This window comes from Amphiura filiformis, chromosome 17 (genome assembly GCF_039555335.1).
Source record: "Amphiura filiformis chromosome 17, Afil_fr2py, whole genome shotgun sequence".
NCBI lineage: Eukaryota > Metazoa > Echinodermata > Ophiuroidea > Amphilepidida > Amphiuridae > Amphiura > Amphiura filiformis.
In genome coordinates, this window is record NC_092644.1 from 3,699,602 (window position 1) to 3,719,218 (window position 19,617).

General features: G+C 36.5%; 1 protein-coding gene across 1 annotated transcript in view; it reads left to right on the forward strand.

Moving 5' to 3' along the window:
• Positions 1 to 19,617, forward strand: part of LOC140138325 (laminin subunit alpha-2-like) — a 188,060-nt gene continuing 168,443 nt past the window's right edge. Inside the window, exons 1-2 of the mRNA XM_072160235.1 lie at positions 1 to 690; positions 5,872 to 6,158. Of these exons, the coding sequence (XP_072016336.1) occupies positions 579 to 690; positions 5,872 to 6,158 (399 nt within the window). The 5' untranslated portion in view covers positions 1 to 578. The remainder of the gene's footprint in view (positions 691 to 5,871; positions 6,159 to 19,617) is intronic.

The following is a 19,617-nucleotide window of genomic DNA, read 5'->3' on the forward strand; positions in this document are numbered from 1 at the left end:
GTTGGATTTAAGAGGATAAGTTGCCTGCATTTTCAGTTTTTGCTCCCAAGATAATTTTGTATTTTGTGTATCACTCTATTCCTACAGTCAATTTACAACACATTTTGTGCTTCATCTAAATTGAAATTTTTACATTGGAGTGAACTTGAAGTTGGAATTTAACCAATCCCAATGAAGAACTGGTGCCAAGGATTGCTATATCATTGGTGATAGGGAAGTATCAGTATGTTGTCCTCATCTCAGGTCAGCATCAGTGTGCAGTCACCTTCTCAACACTGTGTGATGTTGGCCATCTTATTATAGCTGCTAGGCCTTTATCCTGTCCAAGAGGTTATCATTCGACCCATCAGAATCCGTGTTGGGATCAGCGAGTTCCATTAAGCTACATATCTGAGGATCAAAAGCGCCTAAAAGGAATGGCTAGTAATGCAATACCTCCATTGGAATGTTTTTGCTAATCACCTTGCTCAAGATATGAAAATACGACACTATACTGATTTTATGCACCACTTGGTTGTAATAAGAGTACATGGTGCAGAATTTGGAGTTTTAATTTGTGTGAAATTGCTATAGACATAATGTTATCATTTTGTGCAATGAGGATCTGTCTTTTGATATTCATCTTTGGGTGTGTGCATCTGGCTACATCGCAGCTTTTGAATGATACCACAGACATGACAGATGCTTCAAGTAAGATTTCTTTTGTTATTTTTCAAGTTCATCATATATCAATCACTAGGATCCACAACATGCTCATCTACCAGGGGCACAGTTCTTTAACTCTAATACAGTAATACATGATTTGTACATTTATTGAATGACTTTGAAAATTTGGGTACAAAAACTCATACTCAGCAACTTGAGGTCAAATTTTGCACTAAGATTGTTTAATTGAAGTTATTGAACTATGTCATTGGGATGAGGCCATTGTGGCCACAATAGTGAATAGGCCAATGATCCCAATCAAAATGTAATCACTATTTGACTAAAAGTGAATTGAATTCAAAGTGAAGGTGAGGTGTAGGTAATAGTATCATATATCCTGGCTTTTATCTGGGATTCCCAATTCTCTGCAGGAGGGATTATATTTTTGTTTGAAAACGTGTCAAATTATGCAGTAGAGTAAAATTGCATAGTACATTGTACCAGTCAGCACATACAATGTAGGTTTCCATGCAAATGGCCTCTATTGTTCAATACTTCAAATGATCAAACCAAGTCATTTATAGGCAAAAAGGAAAGAGAATTGTCTCAGTGGTGGCACCAGGAATTTTTTTCGGGGATGGGGGCAAAGTGAATTTCTGGAAATTACGGAAATGTACGCAATTTTGGAGGTTTTGCTTCAAAACTGGGGGGGGGGGCAAGAAAAATGCCCCCTTGCCACCCCCTCCTGGTAGTGCCGCCACTGACCGTGCATAGCTTAGACTGTATGAGTAATTTGAATTTTATTAGGCCAAGTAAAAAATAAAACATGTTTCACGTCCGGGTTTTCAAAAAAAAGGAGGAGGAGGGGCTTTTTATTTTCTATTTTTATCGCAAAATTGGTGTAAATACCCATACTTAGAGCTGTTTTAGCGTATACAATAATGCCTGGAAAAAGAAGGAGGCCCTTTTTTATTTGTTGTTCTGAGAGTTACACCCCCTCCAATGATCACAAAACCTTCCTAAAATGTGTCTTGTATAAAAGTTATAACTGAATTTCAAAAAATAAAAAAATATTTGAGGAAACCTGAAAAAAGGAAGCGGGAGGGGACGTGAAACATGTTTATTTTTTTGTTTTGCCTTACACATCTTGAAGATGTGTGTGTTTTTTGTTGGTGGTTAAAGTGGGTGAAAACTGAAAACACATTAATAAAATATTTAGCTTGAATTGTGAATTTAATGCAAATACATCTAGGCTACGTTGCTCGTTTGGGTTTTAAAAAAAAATTTCATGCATCATTTTTGGTATATTTCTTGGATCTCTTTAAATTCGTTGGTCAGATTCCCTTTGACACTTGTGTATGAGTATTTTTAAACATGTGTTGCGCAAATAAATAAATAAATGAATACATCCTGGGTATAAATGTGTGAGGTCTACACATTTGATAGTTGACACGGCACTGTCAATATGGAATGCTGTCACCCTGTAATAGATCCATAGATATAATTTTTTGTGCTTCGTTGGTCTGAATCATGTTCAATTATTAACTTATTTCTTAGAACTGGATTTCCTGATATCAATCCATATAAGCCTATTTACCATGTTTACACCTGTCATATAATAATTCTGCTGCTAATACAGCTTACTTTAAATTTATGCAAATGATCTTGCCTCAAATTACAAATGATTGATGCTGATAAATTTGTAACAAGAAATGTCTTTAAAAAGACAATGCCATGGATGAAGTTCATGTTTCATAAGTTTACATTGACATTAATGTATCACAGTTAATGAATTTAGTGCAACTCAACCAATGCAAGACAATGAGTTTATAGGATTTTCTCTTGTTGGTATCAAATATCGGGCTCATATACTGTGGCGTAAAGGGGCACAGGGATTCCAAAATTTAGGATACCCCATAGGAAAATTAGCTGAAATATTGTGCCCCCCTTCAGTCAGACACCACGACGGCGTGATAAATTCTCATTATTATTTAGTATTATTTCTTTTTTAAAACATGTGGTTTTGGAAGAATTTTAGGAATAGGGGCATGGAACCAATCACAGTTTAGGTGGAACAAGCATCCCTGTAGGCCTCATGCATAAGTGATCTCAAGTGCTGATTTGCGGCATATATATTTGGGCAGTTTCAGCCCCTGATGATACTTGATGTGATTCAAACTTCACTGATGTTTTATCAAATATTAGATAGGCCTACCAACTTGTAAATTGTATACATAGCTTTGACTCATATCAGTGTAAATGACAAACCTAGGTGGTCGATATGCACTTTGTAATAATTGAAACACATTGCAACTTATTTATTCAATGGCTGTTTACCTTACAGTGCACTCTATTCCATTTTATGTCATGATTAGGGCCCATTTATTTGGAGCTTTGTCTGGGCACCCAATCCAGTAATATAAATCACTCCATTAACTCCTGAAGAGCTGTCAAAAATGCCGCCATGGTAGACAGAATGCGTGGTATAGGAAGTCCCTATGTCATCATGGTTATGGGAATAGCCCTGTAAAATTATGTGTTCATGAGTGAGATGCTTATTCAGGAACAAACGGAAAGACCAATGTGCATTTTTTTCAAGGGGGGGGGGGGACCAAGGCAAAACCTTTGACAAAACTGGTCTGCAGGCCCATTCAGTGATCCCAGCGAAAGCGTAAGAAAAACAAGAAAAAAAAGTGACTTTAACAAAATGGTCAAAGTGGGCTATAAAGTGCAAAAAGTCCTAAAAAGCTTTAAATATCCGGGCAGCCAGCATTCCACAAAGGAGGGGAGGGGGGAGGGGGGCAAGACTTCTCACAACAGGGGGGAGGGGTTCTGCCTGGACTTTGCCTCCCTGGCTATGCCAATGTGTAGTAGCTTTTCATTACTCTCTCTGTAAGGCAAAACCCATTGATTACAAACTTTAATATTGGCACCCATGAAATACCAGCAATAGACCATAGACCCTAGAAAGAATGGAGCGATTGCCGAATAGGGTGCAACTCTAGTCTTATTACAAGACTGCCGTACCCCAACACTAAACCCTAACCCTAAACTCAGTAAACGAGGACTGGACTCAAGGCTAGCAAGTTGCACCCCTAGTATTCAGTAATTGTACCGAAATAATATTGAATACTACGTCACCCGTCCCCTCATTTAAATAAAATTCTGTCCACCATACAGGGCTCGATTTAGAGGGGCAACTTTGAGTTCATTTTTGGGGCAATTCGCATGATAATACAATAAAACAGGTGATATGTGTGAATGGTTGTGGAATCGCACCTGTCCCTCTGTCACACACTTAAAATCAACATGTCTACCCTTTCTATTGTTAATACCATACCATTCCGGTTGAGTGTATTCGATAAGGGTCTATTCATTATCATCTTGCTATTGATGCTGCCAATTTACAACTGAAAGACATTAATAAATAGTATAATTATTTCTGAACAAAGGCTACCAGCACACATTACTGAGATTTAATGTGTTGATAATCAGGGGTAATTATATTGCAGTATAGTAAATGATGAGTGGTTGAAAGATATTGATCGGCCAATTTTGATTCAAAATGGAATTTGGGAGTATGTATTCCAAATCTTTTGTGTACGGGCTGAAAATTTATATGTCATTTTCCTAAAAAATTCAAAACCAAACCATGATATTCCCCCTAAAACCCTACTCACTGACCAAGACTCTTCAGGCTAGTGTCAGAGCCTCATAGGGTCATGGCATAGGATTTGGACTTTTTTCTTCAATAATATGGAGTGGAAAATATATACCATAAGTTGGCTGTGGAGCCATAATTTCCTATTGATTGTCATTTTTCATTCTTTGGTCAAATTTGATTCAAAAGTGGTTCAATTTTGCCAAATAATTTTGAGTCTTGATATATTAGACTGTTGGACAATACTAATTTTGTAGTATAGGGTAGGCATGATCATGCCAACAATCTGCAATCCCTTGACCTAAGTGACCTAAAATGTAGAGGGTACAAACATACTTAAAATGCAAATAATAAAAGAAATGTAGAGCAGAATTGTCAATATATCATTAATGAAAATATGCAAGATATGCTACGGCATCCACAAACATGACAAAGGAGTTGATGCAAATCTATGTGTAAAGGTTGTGGAACCTTTGGTCCAGTACTTAAAGGGTCCATAACTGGACCAAAGTTATAGCATCACATCACATCACAAAGAGGCCGTTTTAAAAGTTGCACCTGGGTCCATAGCAGTCAGGTTTTTGTTAACAAACACATGAATATACCTGGCTGTATTGTTTGAGAGTTGACTCCTATGGACTCAGATGTAAGGTTGTGACGTGTGAATTTGGTCCATATATGTGATGCGATCAAGCAAAATCAGTCGGAACTCGCAAATATCGATTTTGAGATATAGCCAAACAAAGGTAATGTTTCCTTTTCTTTCCTATTGTTTTGGAAACTCTTTAATTGCTCATATCTTTGGAACTGGTTGTTAAAATTCAATGGGGTTTTCTGCAAAATGCAGCTTTGTAAATGCCTCTTACTTTCTTGTAAGAAAATGAAAATTTAATATTTCCGAGTTCTGACTGATTTTGCTTGATCGCATCACATATGTGTAAAAGAAATAAGGCTACACATATCTTTTTAAACATTTGCATTTTGTGGACCCTATATCATTGTATATTGTTCATACTAGAGATGCTCTGAAGCTATCAGAGTTAGGCCCAGTCCACACGAGTATATTTTCGTTATCGTGTCGTAATTACCCGATTATGACACGATTATGATACATGAATGATGAGAGCGTCCACACGGTCAGCATCTCGTCATCGTGTCGTAATAAATTCACGCTCCGGTAATTACGAAGCCCATTGAGTAAACATAAATACAACGACAAAATGCGTACACACGGGTAATTTTCATCATTAATTACGACACGATCGTGCTAGAAACCGGCCCAATGATGGAAATTTTCATCATGCGCGAATGATGACACAATTGTAGTATGCCGACGACATTGAGCGGACACACGGTACTAATATTATAATACGATTATGACACGATCGTAATCGACAGGAAAAAACACACTCGTGTGGACCGGGCCTAAGTTAACTTCACTTCTAAATTGTAAAAGTAAATCCTTTTCATTATTTAATTTGAGCTATAAATGTATAGTTAGCCGTGTTAAACACGAAACAAAATCAATAATTTGTGTTTTTTTCTTTTATTGTTATTAATTACAGGACTATTTCCAGTAGTATTCAACCTTGCCAAAGATGCCAGAATATCAGTTAACGCCACTTGCGGACAAACCAAAAACGAGACATACTGTAGGCTTGTTGAACATGTACCGAACCACATGGATGAACTCTATGCCCAGTGCAGGGTATGCTATGGTCAGAGTCCAGATGAATCGGAGAGACATCCAATAGAGAATGCAATAGATGGGACCGGCTCATGGTGGCAGAGTCCAAGTCTGGACAATGGATTGCAATATCATCATGTTACCATTACATTGGACTTGAAACAGGTAAGTAATCAGTGCACACAACCTATAGACCACTTGACATTATTGTTTATTAACAAAGGCGAGGGACTGGTCTATTGATATGCTTAAATGAACCGCTACACTGTTCAATGGATTGCAATATCATTATGTTACCATTACATTGGACTTAAAACAGGTAAGTAATCAGTGTTCAACTAAGGACAGGTTAAATGTGTGATGCGCAAAAATCGCTGAAAATTTCGCATTTTGGGTACAATCGTGTGAAGTTTTCACTAAAATCAAAGAATCCATAATGATCTGCAACGCAAATTTTAACTTTTATCGCTTGGAGGGGGCGCAGAATCGATGCTGAATTGGTCAATTCGGCACCCACTAAGGGTTGCACCCAGGGGGTTGTGCCCCTCACCACCTTGGGAAAGCAGGATCTAGAGCATCTGAAAGGTAGTCGAGTTACTTTACCCATTGCAGCAATGTGCGATGTCTTTTCCCCCATATCTTCACTTTTCAAACAAGCTTTTACACAGTGTACAAATCTTTCTGAAAATCTGTAGAAAACAATATATTTTTTTAATTACTGAAAAATTGCACACAGGACTGTGTTTTCCTTGAGAAAGCAACATAGATATAGTAGCATAGTAGGGCCTACTTTAAAATTGAATTGAGCCATATTCAATAAGATAAACATTCTCTCCAACTGCATTCTGTTGAGCAGTATAAACTTTAGTCAAGTGGTATTTGAGATTGGTTGGTTTAATATGCAGTGTGTTTGCAGTACATGCTGAAGTACACCTTTAGGAGGTACCTCTAGTCAAGTCATGAGGTCAGGGAGGAATACTGTAAAGAAGTAGCTAAACAAACATAACTTGTGCGGTGAGTTCAAAGATGAAACATTGCTATAGTTCCCTGACTGCCAATGATACTAGTACCCCTTGTACACTGTGCCTGCTTCAATCATGCATGCTTCAACTCAGGTCTTTAGCAACAAAAAATAAGTTTCCATAAATAACATTTCTCATATTGTTCATTGTCTCAAAATTAAATGGCAAAAACACCCAAAGAAAGTATGTGAAACCAAATATTAGCAAGATTAAAAGCAATTAAATATGTTTCTCTCAATGCTCTGTTTTCATAAACAATTAACAGAATTTGTGATGCACAAACTGGAAAATTAATCATGTAAATAGGCCTATCCCTTTTTGAAATTGTTAGTTTTGGAATTTCATGCCAGTATTGGTATGAATGCAGTTAGTTGTTGGCAACAATGTGATTTTGGTACAGGACATTGTCATAGTTGAGTAAATCTGTGGTAAAGACTGGTTCATCAGTAGGTTAAGCGTGCAATTCTTGTCATGGGAAAATGTCAATCTGATAACACTTGTTTTGGGGTTAGTTTGTGTTAAATTTACGTAGCCGTTACAGCCTATATAACATCCGAAATAGAGCCTCCCACCGATATCACCCCAGAAGTTTTACAAATAATATTTACAGCAATCCATTTACCAAATGAATTATTTCTCAAATTCATGCAATTTAGTAAAGTTACTTATTTCACTGATTTTTAACATATAGTAGATTCCTATGTATATCATGTATCATATTACATGTAATATACCAAGGGTTCAATTATATTTGCTCACAGGCCATAAAGGGCAAAAATTATTTCAAAGATGGGTGTTTGAGGGCCAAATGCACCTTGTTTTGCCATGTTTACTGTACATTTTTGCATCAGCTCAAGGGCCAGACGCAATTGGTCGGTGGGCCAGATCTATATCTGGCATCCGAGCCGCCTATTGCGTACCCCTGTAGTAGGCCATATTTATTGCTGGACCAGCTTGGCACGAATGGCATGTGCTTATGTAAATTTACGCGAGTCTTGAGTTGGGACATCATTGACGCATGATTTACAAAAATTGAATAATTTTGGCTTATTATAAGCTGAACAAACTTTAGTACTAGCAGCCTGAATTGTGTTTCATTGGATTAGAAAAGCTACCAGAAAGGTACAGTATACCTTGGAAACTGTCCAATTTCATTCATAACTTTTGAGGAAATTAAAGAAAACAGATGCTGATGGGAATCGCATATCTTTGATCTGCACCCCTTGATGGGCACTTGCAATTGTTGAACTTGAAAGCTGATTTGAACTATTCACCCTGATGATTATTAAATGCTTCCCATAAATGGTGAAACTTTTCAAGTTGATACTCCCTCCATCCATCTTCAGGCATGTTGGAAGTAGATTGAACTTTCTCCTCTAAAAGTTCTATACAAATGCAGTTTCCTGCATTGAAATGAACTTGGAACTCCAGTTATGAGATGTTTGCCTTTTCTGGGCCTGGAAGAATTTGCAAATATTATTATTATACTGACACCTCTGTAAATGAAGATAAATACCAACTGTCATAAATATCTTGTAAATAGTTCAGGGGTTCACAAGGTTTGTATGCCGAAGTTATGTCGTAGGATTTTGGATACAATTAATGTTGAATAGATGTTCATAAGGTTAATTGGATATGGGTAGTGTCTGTGAATGTGTTGAGAGATTGCAAATAGATAAAATACCAACATGAAAAAAACATGGTGTATGCCCTATATGGTGGATATGTGATTGACAATGACATCTGCAGGTGTATGCTTGTTGCATTAGCACCAATCCGGCTTTAAAGAGGAAGCCACATCAGAGCAGTTCTTCTGGGGGTGAACCAAACCTGCCTGGTTATCAAATTAATCAGTGACAGGGTTACTAATTGTTTGTGAGGTGCTTGATCAGCTAATTGATGTTTTAATGTTATTGCATCAATTAGCACCTGTCAAATTCAGAGATAACCTTGTCACCAATTAAATTGATAACCAGGCAGGTTAGGTTTACCTCAGAAGAACTGATCTGGTGGGCCTTCCTCTTTAAATGTGAGGCAGACAACCGGCCAAAATGGTTAAAAAGTGGCCGAAAATGAACAACGGACCAACCTGGTTAAACAAACAAACAACTAACAAACAAAAAATGAGTCATTCTGACAAAAGGTGAGGGGGACAAATTCCCCCTGGGATTGACACCCATGGTTTGTTGTAGTGGGGTAAAATTGTGGATCAAGGAAAAAATAGGGGCATAGGCATTTTGAAGATCGACGGTTTTAATATAAATACTAATAGTTCAGGATATTCCATTAGATTTCAAGGTTGCTATGTAGTTTTTAAAGAAAAAAAAATTGGCACTGCATCATCAGATTTGTCACAGTAACCTAATGGACTGTAAACAAAAAGTGCTATTTCCATTTTAGCCCCATAAATACCATTGATTTTTGGCTAAAATAGTGCAAAATTGAACATTTTCGCGTAGAATAATTTCACCTCTTTAATACAGAAGGACAAACCAAATAAAGGAGCTCATGACCACACTTCAGGAATAGGGGGCTTACCCATAAAGTTTGTGATATCTTTGAAAATATGCTTCATATTCATTGGATACAAGCGCTGAAATTTACTTAGAATGTCATAATAGATTTTCCTCTGGAGTGGAAGAAAGTAAAGCAAAGCCACCTTTCAACTGACCCTTTTAAAAGTTTTTTTTATAGTCAGTTAAACAAGCATTTTGGCCATTTCCAGATGATTTAACATGTTTATATTTAGTTGAATGAAGGTGAAAACTAATATAATGACTTTGCTGAATACAATATTTCTAGAGATTATCTTTTAACAAAATCAGCCACAATAAAAGTTTGAAGTCATTTATTTAATATCCAAAGATTTACTGTTGAGGTTCGGTCTTAGTGGCATTAACCTTTTCATACAAAATCAGCACTGGCCACACATCTCCGATCAAAATGCACCACAAAATACCGAAATTGTATTTTACTTCAAGGCATTGCTTTTGTCAACGTTTCACCATTTTAGCCATCCTGCTTCCACCGTGAAAAGACTCCGGTCAGATGGCTTTATAATCCTGGAGTTTGTACAACAGAATCAACAGTTTAGCTAAGAAATTTGGCTAGCAATTACTTGGAGACAGTTTGCTCCCTGGGGCCACTTAGGCTACTTTACAACTCAATTTACAAGCATAGGTCTCCTTGTTGTGAACACATGTGAATGTCAGGTTCACTGCCATTTGGCCTTACTAAGGTAGGCACTTTTTGAACTGAAAAACAAGTCTGTAACCCTGAACACTGTTTTTCGAGTATTTTAGACACAATATTTTGATTTTAGAGTAATTGAGATGGGGAGTTGCACCAGAGTTGAGTTCAAAGATACTGTTTTATGTTTGGTCATAGGTTCATCAACTGAAAAACAAGCTTAAACCCCTGAACCATATGCCTGAACACTGTTTTTCAAGTATTTTAGACCCAATATTTTAGAGTAATTGAGATGGGGAGTTGGTTGAGATGGTTGAGTTTAAAGATACTGTTTTATGTTTGGTCATGATACATGTAGGTTCATCTTTATATTGTTTTTGAGATTTAATTAAGGTTGGTCTTATATCCCTGGAATTATGGAAACGTTTGGGCCTCATAACTGCTAAATTGTTAGTCTAAAGCAGGGGTTCTCAATTAATTTGTTTCAAGGGCCAAATTGTGTTGAACAATAATGCTTAAGGGCCAAAAAAATCAATAGAGCGTAGCGTCTTAGCGGGTGGGGTCCAGGGGCCACCTTAGGGCCCCTGGCGGGGGTCCAGGGAGCTGAGAGGTTTAACCTATTTTAACACAAATTTTGCATGAAAAAACATAGGTTTTCTTTGACTATTTTGATTTTTCCCCAATATATTAATTTTTTTATTTTTAATTTAATTAAATTTAATTAGTTTTTTTAAATCAGTGCTCGGCCGCGGGGCACTGTGGGCCGGATTTGGCCCGTGGGCCGCCTTTGAGAAGGCCTGGTCTAAAATACTAATATAAAAGTATACATATTTAGAATGGCAAAGACTTGATAAATTTATTTCTGGATTTTTCAAATAAAGAAGCAAACTGCTGTAAAATTGCTCCCAATTATTAAGTGTTTACAATGACATTATTGCATTTTTAAATATTTGATATGTTTGAAAAACTGTATTCAGATTGTACAACATATTGTAGAAATAGGAACCATGATTGATTGTTTATTTTGTACACAAGCAGGTGCACCATAAAGAATAATATTTCTGTAGCTACCGCCACCGTGTGTACACCGGTGATACTTTGTAAATTAAATCTTTAATGAACCCTCAGAGAGATGGAGTCGTACCTTGGCGTTGGTACAGGTCAGTCACCCCTTGCTTGCCAACCTTAGGGGCTCTAGCATACCAAATCAAATGCTCACAGAAATTGCTCTCATTGCTCATACAGTACCTGTATTTTAGGTTGTTACATTTGTATGTAGTGACATGTACATAGAAATAAGGATGCTTACATGGTGCTGAATCAGTCAATCCATTTGTTACCTAGGTGGGTTTACACCCACCTAGGTATTCTTTTTTAGTCCATTCCTTCCGCTGGCAACAGAGACTCAGAGAGGGTTAAAGTATGAAACCCAAGTTGATGTCATGGAAAATTGTTTTGCCTTTGTTTACTAGAGGCTGTTCCTCTGTGGTAATAGTGTGTGTTAGAACCTGTGAGGGTTAATATTGTGGGCAGTCTCGGTGTGACTTGCAAAGAAAGTTTAGTAAAACCATAAATAACTGATGGCACCTCTGGGATAGCTGCTATGAGGAAAGTGGAATTTGTTTTTGTAATTCTTTAACATGTCTAACATCTGATGTTTGTTTGCAGCAGCTATTATCATGATGATGCTCAAATTGTTGAGCCGATTCAAGTGATTTAATGCTTGTGGGTGACAGTTTGGAATTATGTGCTGTGGTCCAGCTTTCTGAAAATAAGGACAAAATAACTTGTTGCAAGTATTTGTTCTTTGCTGTAGCTACTTCAATAGCTTTTCAGTCAGTGCCCCAAACATTTGTAGATTGGTTTTTGATTTGGTTTCTAAAATTTAAAGATGTCTTTTCCAAAATTGTACATATTTGCTAACAAATCGCGGCTTTGCAGCAATTGCAGGCATACTTGTAGTATGTCTTTTTGAATTTGTACTCATTTTGTGGGACAGGGACAAATAGCATAATTTTGAGGTTTACTAAATACTTGCTAGCCCAGCCAGGGTACAATGACATGAACGATCTAGACCCAGGGTCTTTGATGTGAAAATAATGGCATATCCAGTGGAGTAGTTTTCACTTGGAAAATGTGTTTATACCCTCTATATCACTGAATCATGAAAAAAATAATAATACAAATTCATGTAGACCTATACAAAATGTCCCAATTGAAAAATCTTGTACAGATAGGCCTAATACTGATATCAGAGACATGGCACACTAATTACCTAGGTGGGTTTACACAAACCTAGGTATTAGAATCAGTCGTGTTGTACTTCCGCTGGCAACAGAGACTCACCTATCATGGCCCAGTTCTTGAACCCCAATATATTTGTATATTCATTGAATAACCTTTGACAAATTTGGGTACAAAAAACTCATACTCTGTAACAAATTCAAAATGCTATGTCACTTGCACATATAATCATGGAAGTATACTATATAGTGAGCATGGTCAGAACAGAGATCAAAAGTAGAATCAGACTTGCAGCTGGAAGTTCAAAACCACCCCTTGCTGCAACCCAGTCACAACTCTAATTTCACTGACCTCCAAGCAGGTGATGTCAGCCACTTACTCCGATTTCACCATTCAGAAGTTCACTGGCGGTTGTCATGGTTGTTGTGGATATTATAATAATGTGCAGATGATGAGCATTGATCATGTTGATTACCTAGCTGGGGGATTTACAACCCCCCCACCGAGCTAGGTACTGTTTTGCTATTCGATCTTTCTTACCTATCTGGGAGGTTTACAACCCCCCGAGCTAAGGTACTGTTTTGCTATCCAATCTTTCTTTTTTCTTCTTCTTTCTGACAATAACTTCAAATTGCTTCTCCTCCTACATGTAATTGAGGTCAAAGGTCATTAAGAGGGCATTTCCGGTATTTAACCAAATACCTTCAAACTGCTTCTTCTGTCACATATTATATATGGTCATTTTCACAGTAAAGGGTGTAACTTTTGATTTTTGGGTCAAAATTTCAAACCACTTAAATATGTTTCTGTTTACTGAAATCATGCATAGAAGCAACTTAAATTCCAGTAAAATAATGTTTCAAGGCTTAAACCTTTTGATTTCTAATAAAAAATTTGACATTTCCATTACATTTTGGTTAAAATCTAAGAAAAAATGTATTTTACATAAGCTCAGAAAATTATGACATGAAAGCTGGAATACATGTGAAATCCCATTCCAAAGTAAGTCAACAGATATAAGTTACATTTTATACCATGTTTTGCTATGTTTGTAATTGCAGTTTTGAAAATTTTTAACATAAAGTGTCATTTACAATGGAAATTTCCCAACCTTCAACATATTTTTAAGTTTTAATTGGGTTCCTAAAATAATTTGAATGTCTAACTTCATGTACAAATACTACTTGATGAAAGGAACCTCCCAGCCAAGTTTCACAGAAATTGGAGTTATTTTTTAGAATTGGCAATTCAAGCGATTTGTGTTTCGGAGGCTTCAGTTAACAACACAGGTGATCATAAAAGTAAAATATTTGGCTAACTACTGCAAGTTGACATGAAAAAATAGGTAAACAATATCGCAATTAGCAATTTTCATGCTTTGCTTCTAAGTATTGAATTTCAGTTGTGACAAAAATTGAATTATCACAGCAAGTCATTTTTTTTGTTTCGGAGGCTTCATGTTAACAATGGCTAAACACTGCAGAAGTGGTTTTTTTTGAAAACAACACTGTTGGGATCATCTAAGCTGTTATTTTCTTGTGTGTATTGAATCAATGATTCTATGCGGCAGATATTGTAGATTTATAGCATGTTAACTTTTTCACCCATTTGTTTAGTATGGTGTTTTTTTCATGTGAAGCCTCCGAAACAGGCTTTTTGGGTATCAGTATATTTTTCAAACATTAACCATAATATCAATTTTTTTTTAATTTATGGCATTCTGCACATATCAAGTAACAATTACAATGCAGATATCAGTATGAAACACCAAGTTAGATATGCATAGATGATAATTAATCTTATTGTTGTTTCGGAGGCTTCATTTGTTTCGGAGGCTTCAATTGTTAACGGAAAGTTTGTATTGGGTCCCATTTTCAAACGGTGATATATATCTCCACGATTTAAAAACATGTGACTTGAGGATCTACTTTGCTACATTTTGATAAATAGATTGGATGAGCTCTTTTATTTATATTTGCACAAGCTTGCTGAACAGTTTGTTTCGGAGGCTTCAAAAAGTTAACGGAAAACGGCTCTTTGAAGTCAAGATTTTATAAAAATTTTAAAAGCTTGCAAATCGACTAATTTTTGTTACCCATTTCAAGTTAAGATAACAACTGTTATGAATCAAGAAGAAGTGAAGAAATAACCAAGAATTATGAACCAAAGCTACACCCGCAAAGTTTGTTAACAATTGTTAACGGAAAATGAAGCCTCCGAAACGACAAATATCGAAGTCCGGTTCTCAAAAATACAGGGCTGTTCACAATTAAATCTAATGTGGCAGTGTTTACTGAACATATGACTGTATTTTCAGGTTAAGAAAAAATTATCCATGAACTAACTGAAGAAAACACAGGGTTTTTCAAAAATGTTACTGTTTTTATAGTTTTTCAAAATGGCAATATTAAGTACATTTAAGCCTGCTAAAACTGAACGCAGTAACTCCCAAAGCTGATTATGCTACCCAAGGTAGCTGCTAACTAGATGACTTATGTGGCCAAAAATCATGGAATTCTGTGGCTTTATTAGAACACTACGGATTAAAATGTTAAAAATCCAAAGTTACACCCTTTACCGTGAAAATGACCATATAGTACAATGATGTCATTTGCATATATGTGACTCCTCGCCACAACTGAGCCGGATGTCGCCAATCATCATTTTGAGATATTCAACCAAAATATTCTGCTTGAAATTAGCTTTAAAATGATGTATATCATGTCTATAGTACTTGACATTTAAGTAGTGAAAAATCAATAAAACAGTCAATAAATCCTTTCTTTCCTATTGTTTATTGTTAAGTTCGATGGAGCATATCTCAATAGTGGCACTGGCGACATCCGGGCTCAGTTGTGGCGAGGAGTCACATATATGCATCGGCTATACCACACGCCTATAACTTGAAAAAAAAGAATTGGGGTCAAAGGTCATTAAGGGGTAAAATCTTACAATTGTATTATCTGGATATCTGTAAGGGTATGGGGCTCAAAGTCGGTGACGACAAATCTCATGACCAGGGGCGTTTTGCAGGGGTCAGGGCAAAGGTCATGCAGATGTGAAATTTTAGAAATGCATTTCCTGTACATCTGTAAGGAGTACGGGGCTCAAACTTGGTGACAACAAACTTAATGATCAGGGGAACATTTTGGGTCAAAGGTTATCTGGGGTTAAATCTTAGAATTCACTTTCTGGATACCTGCAAGGGGTATGGGGCTCAAATTCAGTGACAACAAATCTCATGATCAGGGGAACATTTTGCAGGGTCAGGTCAAAGGTCGTATAGAGGTCAAATCTTAAAATGTCTTTTCTGGACATCTGTAAGGGGTACGGGACTCAAACTCGGTGACAACAAACTTGATGACCACGGAAACATTTTTGAACATTTTGCAGGGGTCAGGTCAAAGGTCATCTGGGGTCAAATTTTAAAATTGCATTTTCTGGACATCCGTAAGGAGAAGGGACTCAAACTCGGTGACAACAAACAACATGACCAGGGGAAAATTTTTGGAAAATTTTGCAGGGGTCAGATACCTCCACAACACCAACACGCCCCACCTAGGTTTGTGGTCTATGACCATCATTTGCCACTAGTTCCATTTATAAACAGTTAAAATTCTGGGATAGAAACTATAGCATATGTCCAAACCAGTGAAGTAATGTAAGGGCCAGATTGCCACCGGCCCACAGGTCTCTGAAAATAAAATCAGCTTACTTTTGGCTTTTTAAACATTCCCCTCCAAGTTCAAACTGGAAGAAATTTCTCAATGAGTCTTTGCTTCCTCAATAGGAACAGACTATAGCAGGCCTGTTGTCAGAATTTTTAATGTTGGGGTGCAGATTTTCCAAATTCAGACCTTTTTAAGAAAATCTTCAATCTGACCAAAAGTAGACATTGATCTCCTGTGATTTTCGGATCCTATTTTGTAACAAATTTCACAGAAAGTTTGTGATCTGGGATATGTTCATCAAAATTTTTAACATTGGCACAATTTAATTTTTTTTTATAGATAGAGCAGACCTTTAGGCCAATTACAATTGATTCTTAGTTTCCTGTTTCCCGCCCGCGTCCAAAGTAGAGAATTGCAAAATATTTAATTATTTTATTTATATTTTGGATTTTCTCTTTAAAAATAACTTTTAATGACTACCATTTGCTACTTTCTGACCTTGATCACATCATCTATAATGATGAATAAACATAGAACCTAATTGTACCATTATTTATGTATAAAATCAAACATAGAAGTAAAATAATTAAGTGGCATATTTTCTAATTTCCTGCAGACGTGAAAGATGAAGGTCGGCCGCCATCAATAATATTTTTGGACATTGATAGGTTTTGATAACACTTTTCAATCACGACACTAAAAAATTCTCTGGAGCCCCCCGTTAAAAAATATGACCACCCCCTAAAAATCGCTCCAAAATCACCTAAAATATGTTTTAAAAAGCAGTTTTCATCGCATTTCCAGGAATTATTGTAGGAAACTCCATAATTCAACAGGTCCCAAACAAATTGGTATTGAAAATACATATATTGGTAAATCTCCTCACAAATTTGCAGAAGCCAGCAATTTCATTAAGGTGGATTTTTCATAAACTCAATATAGCCATATTTTCAAAATGTCTAAAATGAGAAAAAATGCAAATTTTACCTAATTTCTAACTTAATTATTGCCTTTATTCAGGCTGAGTTTGATATGACCTTTTTAGATAAACATTTCCCATCCTTTGCCTATAAAAAAATGCTTTCTCTATTGTGGTATCTTTTTCCAATTTTTTTTTAGGGGTCTTTAAAATATTGCATTAGTTCGTAAATAAACAAAATCAAAATGAGCATATTAATATTGTCTAATACTATTTACAATCTGTATTATTCAGAAAGAAAATATTATATAACATCAGTATGTAGATTATTAATAACAACTGAGTACAAGTTTTTACCTAGAAGTGACTTTTTAATGTCCGAACATCCCATTTTTGGCTGTATTTGGTCAATAATTTACATTCATATGCCTATATACATACGCGCTACCTAACGGCGCGCTTGATTGTTTGAGACTAAACAACGGCGATATGGCCCAGGGTTTAGGACCGGCTGATTTGCGTGAGGATTTCAGTTGGAGAAATAATGGTATATGATGAAGAAATAGTAGCCCCCCCCCTATAGTATCACAAAATGTTCTGGTATAAGCGTGGATTTCATGAATGAATCCCTAATAAATTAAATTTGATGTGTGAGAATTAGTTAGATTTTACTACATCCACTTGGTCCCATTATCATTTGGTACAATAACCATTTGGTCCTCCTATTTACCATTTCGACCAAAACCCAATAGTCTAAGGGACCGTTCACAAACACTTGTTAGGGGGGGCCTGATGCCAAAAAAATTCATCGTAAAAATTTTCAGCCCCCCCCCTTTACAGACCTCAAAAATTTCAGCCCCCCCCCCCAAATTATGGATCAACCCCATAGAAAAGCATATAAATTCAATTTTCCCGGAAAATTTGTGGTCATTTTTTCAAGGCTCCCCCAGGAGGATCAAAATTTTCAGGCCCCCACCCTTTTGCATCAGCCCACCCTCCCAACAAGTGTTTGTGAACGGTCCCTAATAACCAAAAAGTCTAAAACCGTTTATTCCATTGAACCATTTGGTCTAATACCCATCTGGTCTATAACCATTAAGTCTAATAGCCGTTTGGTCTAATATTACCCTTTTGGTATACAAACCATTTGGTCTAACAAGCATTTAGTCTACTAATTAATTGGTCTACTAACCGATTGGTCTAATAGCACGTGTGAGGCTATGTAGGCGCCAATGATGCTACTACACATGATGAGGTCATAGGCCGGGGTTACCGTGGTCATATAAAAAAGCAGGATGCCTTTGCTTGTTTCATAAACAGGGATTATATAAACAGGCCTATGATATACATGTAGTATTCCAATTCTATGCAAATGACGTAAACAGGCAAACCTATTTCGTTTTAATGTTTGGAGTTGCAGGTAACTCGTACTGGCCCATGTCCCATGCCTGTGGCACCCCCGGTGATGCATGATGAGCCTAGTGTTGGTTATATTATTTATATACCTTGTAAAGACCGGAAAAGAAGAACAAATAGCCCGGCAAAATGTCACTTTCAATACATGCAGGCCGCATGTCTTCTTCTTAATTTTTTTGGTACATTATAAACAATAATAAACAATATTAATTCTGAGAATTCCGAGGAATAATGCATAAGTTTTGATGAATGTAGTATGTTTATACACATGCTCGTCTCATTTACATATATTTACAGCCCGTAACCAGTGAATGTTTGGCAAATACACGACATAGTATTAGACTAACTGGTTATTAGACCATACGGTTAATAGACCAAATAGTTATTAGATCAGAAGGTAATTAGGCCAAATTGTTCATAATAAAATATTAGACCAAATGGTTATTAGTCTATATGGTCAGTAGACATACTGGTTATTGGACCAAATGTGGTAATTAGCCTTTCTGGTACTAGACCTTTTGTATATACAGAATTGATATTTAGTATGGAATATTTTTTGCAAAATTCCAAGACTGGTCTGGAAGGGGTCTGCATAAACCGCACAGACTAAATATTAATCAGGGTGTGTCGGGGGATGGTGTAACATAATTTTTGACAGAAAATGTGCTTTCCAAAATTCCATTAGTTTACATTATGGCGCTCATAATGTAGTGAATTAGTCTAAAATGCCCGCTAAAATGGCGGTTTTAAGGAGACTGAATTGGATTTTTGTTGGGGTAAAATTTCTGAATTTGAGCAACATTATTGTCAAATTTCTTGAGGTTTAAGGTGATGTTTACTGAACCTTAATACCAATAAGGCATCAGAACTGAAATGCACTTGTAATTTACCCGTTTTGAAAGTGGGAGGAGCTTTAAAAATATGGCTCTTAAAAGTGGTACGCACTCAGAAAGTTTGAATGGCCTCCTGGGGCCAGATGAAATGTTATAATCTTACTGTACACAAAGAAGCAGCGTTAGTTCATTGGACAATAACAGAACAATTTTGCATAAAGTCCGAAATTCCAGCCCGTCCTTGAATTTTGTGAGAAAACTTGAATATTCCATACTAAATGTCAAGTCTGTAGATAAAATAGGTATAGACCTGACACCTGATAAAGTCCC